The following is a 6,025-nucleotide window of genomic DNA, read 5'->3' as shown; positions in this document are numbered from 1 at the left end:
ACCTCCTTCCACTCCGTCTTTCGCCGCCTTCCTATTTTTACCAGCCTATCATCAGCCATTCTGCCAATTGATCAGTTGGTCAGATCAGTTTGGATAGGGCCAATATCGCTTAATTGTAAATTCCTGCGCCGATCTACATTACCTTTTCTCACCTCTCGCCACCTTCGTGGCTCCCCCTCCCTTGTACCTGCCTCTTTCTGGCTTGGGTGTGTAGCTCTATCTTTACTGTATATATGTGCACACAAAAGCATTCATTAACACAAGCATTTGTCCACTCATCCCCTTGAAAACATACGTACAGCGGAATGGAATCTTTTTTCTTGTAATTTGAGTCCACTTTTTGGGAGGAGGAAAGGGGAAATAAAATTGATCGAAACTCTTGATGTGTGTATGGTTGAGATTCACAATAAGCCAGGAAAACCAGCTAACAGCTAACATCAGTGGAAAAAAAGACGGATAACAAGATTAGGAAACCGATCTAGCTAGCGCATCAGATTATTCAGTAGGTGAGGAAGGGTTCCCTCCACAGTGTGAGATGGACAAAGAGCAAGAAATTTTAATATCGATGATTATTGGGAATGCTCCACGGTGATAGTTGCATTCATCAGGTTACTAGGGTCTAGAAAGGAGAAATGGGAATCCTTAGGAGCTTTAACATTTTATTTTGCATTTTATAGTAAAGCGCACTTGCTGGAAAATACTTTCCTATTTTAAGAGCCGCAGTACCAATGAAACCGTCCAATGCATGATAGATTAAAAGCCGCTATTGGTACTCATGCGAGTAGCTGATGCTCTTGAGCCTGTGATCGCAACTGCACAAAATTTTCACCTTATACTTGTTTAATTGCTGGATGAAAGTTACCAAATTTTTAACACAAGTTTTAATTTTGGAAATCCAGAAGGTGATGGGAATTCAGAGAAGTTATGGGAACGCAGTGTCTGTTATCAGATCGCGAGGAAGTAAAGAGGAAGTGAAAAACTTAACGGCTGCAAGTTGCATATGAATATCATCCAAATGAAATATTTTATGTGGATCACTTGCAACTGAATCCTTGAGACTAGGCTATCTTGCGGCTTCGGATAAATTTCAACAAGGTTTTAAATTCACCTTAAACTGTAGAGGTACAATAATTTTTTTTGTAAACCACAGAAATAAAGTCAGTCTCAAAATTAGTAAGATCTAATGTAAACCTAGCTTTTGTAGACTTATTATATGATCTCTGATTGTAGGCAGCTTTTACAGGACAAAAAGTGCGATGCACTTTTGTTTAAATACACCCCTGATGCAACCGGTGGCCATTTTGCCCCAGCTGCGTGACTGAGCCGACATCGTCGAAACCCGTGGGGGGGGGGGAGGGGAATAACTCCGATCCTCCTACACTTTGGTAACCTGCCGACTTTCATCGTGCTTCTCGAATAGGACGCTCCCTCCTCTACTGAGCATCGTTACAAGGGTATGAAACTAGGTTTGGGCTGGGAGCGTGGAATCCGCTGCCCTTGGCCACAGCACGAAGGATGTGGGGTGTTCAGGGGTCGACTGCCGCTCACCATACTTTCTGCCGTACACAATAATATTTTGTGGAGCAAACTGAGAGCGAATTCCCGGAAGTGTTTAGGGAAACTGGTGGGGGTCGTTTAGGAATGTCCCAACAACAATCTGGGCCTCCTAAGAAGCGCAACTTTCTCTTCTTTACTAATCTGAATAGCGTGAGAAGAACAAGTCATCAGTAAAGATGTATCCTTTGTTGCTTTAACTTAGCAAGTTATTTCGAGATCCCACAATGCTGAGTTTTCTATCATAACCAGTGATTTTATTTTTGAGCACGCCCTGAATGGTGGTATAAGAGGGAAAAGAAAAGCAAAGCTTGTTAAGTCTGAGTTGTTATTTAAAATAATAAAAGAAGATAGTAATTGGTCAGTTGGAAGGTCATTTGCAGTTGAACGCCCTGCTACTTGTGCATTTTAGCCGATATTGTGTGTGCATCGTGGTTATGGCAGTTGAGGTATCGTTAGAAGCAGAGCGATTTAAAATCCAGGCAAACGAGTACTTTTCAAGTACGGCCAAACTTCTGTGATGTCTAGTTTTGCAGAGGGGAAGTATTCCGACGCCATTGATCTATATACAAAGGCTATAAACGTTCAAGAAAAGGCAGTCTACTATGCAAATCGAAGCTTCGCCTATCTCAAGACGGAATTATTTGGTGCGGCCGCCGCTGATGCATCTAAAGCGATTGAACTGGATCCTAGCTACATAAAGGTAGCGCGTTTGTCACTGACGACTTATATTCGATAGGGGTATTACCGGAGGGCTTCCGCAAATATGGCTATGGGTCACTATAATCTCGCTCTCAAGGATTTCGAAACGGTATGCCAACTACTTTCTTCTCTACTGTTTCATCAATCTGTATGATTCAATAAGTTGCCATTTGCGCGTGCAAGGCTTGTAGGTGTGCTTTCTGGACGGTGGTTTATCCATAATGCTTTGATGCTTTCCTGAACTTTTGAAAGAATAACAGCTTAATGAGTTTTCACCCTTTGTAGGGTTTGCTTTTTATATTATTGTCGCTAATGGTGGGCATGTAAGGAACTGTGGGAGGTTTAATCTTCTGTTATTCCAATAGCGTTTTTCCTTCTAGGTTAAGAAAAAGCATCCATGTGATAAGGATGCTTGTTCTAAACACCTTGAATGCTTTCGCAAAGCCCGAATGCGTGCATTTGCACAAGCCATTTCACACGAAGAGCGACGATCTCCCCTAGAGACCTATGATCCCTCACAGGTAGTTGTAGAGTCCTCCTACAACGGACCACATTTGCCTCAAGATGAGGAAGGCAATTACACCGTTACCGTGGAGTTTATGAACGCTCTTATTGAAACTTTCAAGGCACAGGGAAAATTACATCGGAAGTATGCCATGGTGGTATGTCTATTTTGCTTTCTAGATTGAACCTTCCCTTATTTTTTTCAGCTGGTCTGTAAATTTTATAACTATATTCGCCAACTTCCTTCTCTGGTTAATATTGACGTTCCTGATGTAAGTTTCTGTCCCTTCTTCGCACAGATTATAAATCCTCCATCTAGGGTACCAAATTTACAGTATGTGGTGATATACACGGTCAATTCTACGATTTGATCAATATTTTTTCACTTAACGGAATGCCATCGCCGGAGAATCCCTACGTAAGCAATTGCGACCCTTTATATTTCCGTCTTCACCATTTAGCTCTTTAACGGTGATTTTGTTGATCGTGGGTCCTTCTCGGTTGAATGCATTTTCACGCTTATTGGTTTCAAGCTCCTCTATCCCGATCACTTCTTTATGTCTCGTGGTAAGTGAGTAGCAGCTAAAACTGTCCTATCCATGTAGTCTAGCAGATTGATGAGAGTAGCGAGGCGCGCTAGCACTATTCGATCTCATTGGTTGCACATTTTCGTATATTTCGGAATTTTTCACGCAAAAGCTTACCATTCTGGTTTTTATGTCCATTCTTCTCTCTTATCCTTTTAACAGGGAATCACGAATCGGAGAACATGAATCAAATGTACGGGTTCGAGAATGAAGTGAGGAGCAAGTATAACAATCAGATGGCAGAAATTTTTACCGAGGTGTTTAATTGGCTTCCACTGGCTCATCTCATCAACGGACGCGTTTTGGTAGGACTTTTATACCATATGTTATTTTTGAAAATCGGGTCAATTAGTGACCTGTTTTGCAGAATATTAGGGAATTTTGTAGGTCAGCAACCCCCTGAGACCTTATAGTACCGATTGCTATTTCTTCAAAATCATATGAGGTTAAGTGATGTATAATTCGGTGTTTCTGAGACATTTGTCTTGTTTTTTTTTCACCAATAATTTAAAATAGAACGTTTTTTCCTATTTAATTGCTCCGCTAAGTAGGATTTCCAGTGGTTGTTTCAAATTTCGAAAACTGGGTCGAAACGAACTGCGAAGCCGGTGTCTTCTGGTCATGTTTTTTCGAAGCTTGCAAAAATTAGCCAAAATTTCATGCCTTTTTAAATTGATTCCATCCCTTTTTTTACCTTGAGAATCTTTTTGAGTTGGTTTATTTCGATGGAATTATATCGTTTGAATCGCCATCGTAGTGATAACATTCACCTGAAGAGATTGAAAACAGAAATTTTTTGCTTTTTGGACTACAACTTTTATCAGCTGATTTCATAGATTGTTTTGTCAATGGTTTTATCATATTTTACACTATTGAATTTTAACTTTGTTAAATTCCTTGATTTGGCTCTTACAATTAAAATACGAAGCAGTTTGTTAATCATATGAACTCGTTTGACATTTGCGTTGTTGGTCGCCGAATTCGGTAGAGGTACCAAATTCTTCATTTGTCTCATGGCTGTCAACTTCTCAAAAACTGCTTGATATGGTGGGCGTTTTATTGAACTTCATCAATTTAAAATCCTCGAGGTAATGCTTAGAAGTTACTAAAAGCAGAGATTTTATAGTGTATTTTATTCTCTGGGCCGTTGTCTATCTCTATTAATCTCCTCCCATTCCTCTTCCCTCAGACCATGCATGGCGGCCTCTTCAGCTCGGACAACGTAAGTTTGGACGATCTGCGTAATATTCACCGCAACTGCCAGCCCCCGGATAGCGGGCTGATGTGCGAAATCCTGTGGTCCGACCCCATGGAGGCGCGTGGACGTGCACCCTCAAAACGTGGTGTCGGTTGTCAGTTCGGCCCAGATGTAACTCATTCTTTCTGCGACTCTAACGGACTCGACTATATTATTCGCAGTCATGAGGTGCGTTTCCAATCACTTCTATCTACACTCTGTAAGGGTTGGAACACTTTAAATGCTCTACTCCTAGACCATGAAGTGAAGACTGCCTCGCAGGTAGCTCTCCAGTTTCGACCAATTTTCTTTCTGGTGCTCTCGCCTCGTTTGCTCTCTTCGATCGGTATTCACAATGTAACATTCGGACAAACTCAAATCTACCTTGAAGTGGAAGAAATAATTGTCTTGATGTTATTTCGTTACTGTAAGAAGACGTGCTAATTGGCGTTAGGGCGAAATCTCGTAAATTCCGAAGGTTTTTTATTGGCCGCGTCGTTTGTTGGCAAGGTGTATTGCAAAGTGTTTGTAAAAGTATTGCTCAAATTTTGTTCCTTCTGATTACCTTTCTCGTGAAGACAATTGTCATTGTTCGCATCCTTTTAAGAGTATGCAATTCTGCAGGGAGTGAGCAGACCTCCGATTGGATACCGACTACATGTAAACGTCTTCTTTATAGCATGGGATGTGACAATCAAATCTGTTCATCCATCTATCCATCCCCTCCACGAAGTGGACATTGAATTGCAGAGGGTTAAAAAACCCACTTAAGAAGTAGATGTCATTATTCAATGACATTCTTTTGCTTAACATTCTCGTTAAAAGGTGAAGGAGCAAGGCTACGAGGTGGCGCACGACGGTCGCTGCGTGACGGTTTTCTCTGCCCCTAACTACTGCGATATCACACAGAATCTGGGTGCCTTCATCACACTGCGCAGCTCGCATGAAGCCGGCGGGATGAAACCTGAATTTACGACCTTTAAGGAAGCGCCACACCCACGCGTGCGGCCCATGGCCTACGCCAATTCCCTCCTGGCCAATCTGTTGTAGGAGTCCGTCTACTCTACCCGCCTGTCTCTCTGCCTTTGACCGTCCTCTGTGTACAGTTATTGCGATTGCTTGTTTGTCTGCTGGTCTCCGGCACCAACTCAACTAGCCACCTACTTCATGGTCCATTTGCTGTTATTTATGAATGAACCGCTCTGGAATGATGTCGCAGTTTTCCTTACTGTGGCAAACATTCATCGCAGGACCCGAGTTACCGCTGGGAACGTTATAATGTGTGCGTTTGGATGGGGTTCTTTTATAAAGGACTGCAAGACCGGTACGAATACCTCTTATGCTGTGGATGCCTGCGGATTCAGGGATCCATTGCAGGAGCCCTTTATCTATGGCAACCAGTTACATACACTTAGACATAAGATTGAAATGCCAGAGAAGA

General features: G+C 42.1%; 1 protein-coding gene across 1 annotated transcript; it reads left to right on the top strand. All coding sequences in view use genetic code 11, as the record gives it.

Moving 5' to 3' along the window:
* Window positions 1–1,991: 1,991 nt before the first annotated feature.
* EGR_03722 (Serine/threonine-protein phosphatase 5) lies at window positions 1,992–5,634 on the top strand (the record flags this gene model as incomplete). The annotated part of the gene is made up of 10 exons (XM_024492971.1): window positions 1,992–2,055; window positions 2,091–2,257; window positions 2,294–2,365; window positions 2,637–2,918; window positions 2,967–3,032; window positions 3,080–3,178; window positions 3,222–3,327; window positions 3,510–3,652; window positions 4,537–4,773; window positions 5,410–5,634. The coding sequence occupies 10 exons, from the start codon at window positions 1,992–1,994 to the stop codon at window positions 5,632–5,634; spliced, it is 1,461 nt and encodes a 486-aa protein (XP_024352628.1).
* Window positions 5,635–6,025: the final 391 nt, after the last annotated feature.

The sequence above is a fragment of the Echinococcus granulosus genome (assembly GCF_000524195.1).
Source record: "Echinococcus granulosus chromosome Unknown EG_S00020, whole genome shotgun sequence".
Lineage (NCBI taxonomy): Eukaryota > Metazoa > Platyhelminthes > Cestoda > Cyclophyllidea > Taeniidae > Echinococcus > Echinococcus granulosus.
This window is presented reverse-complemented; position numbering and strand designations above follow the sequence as displayed.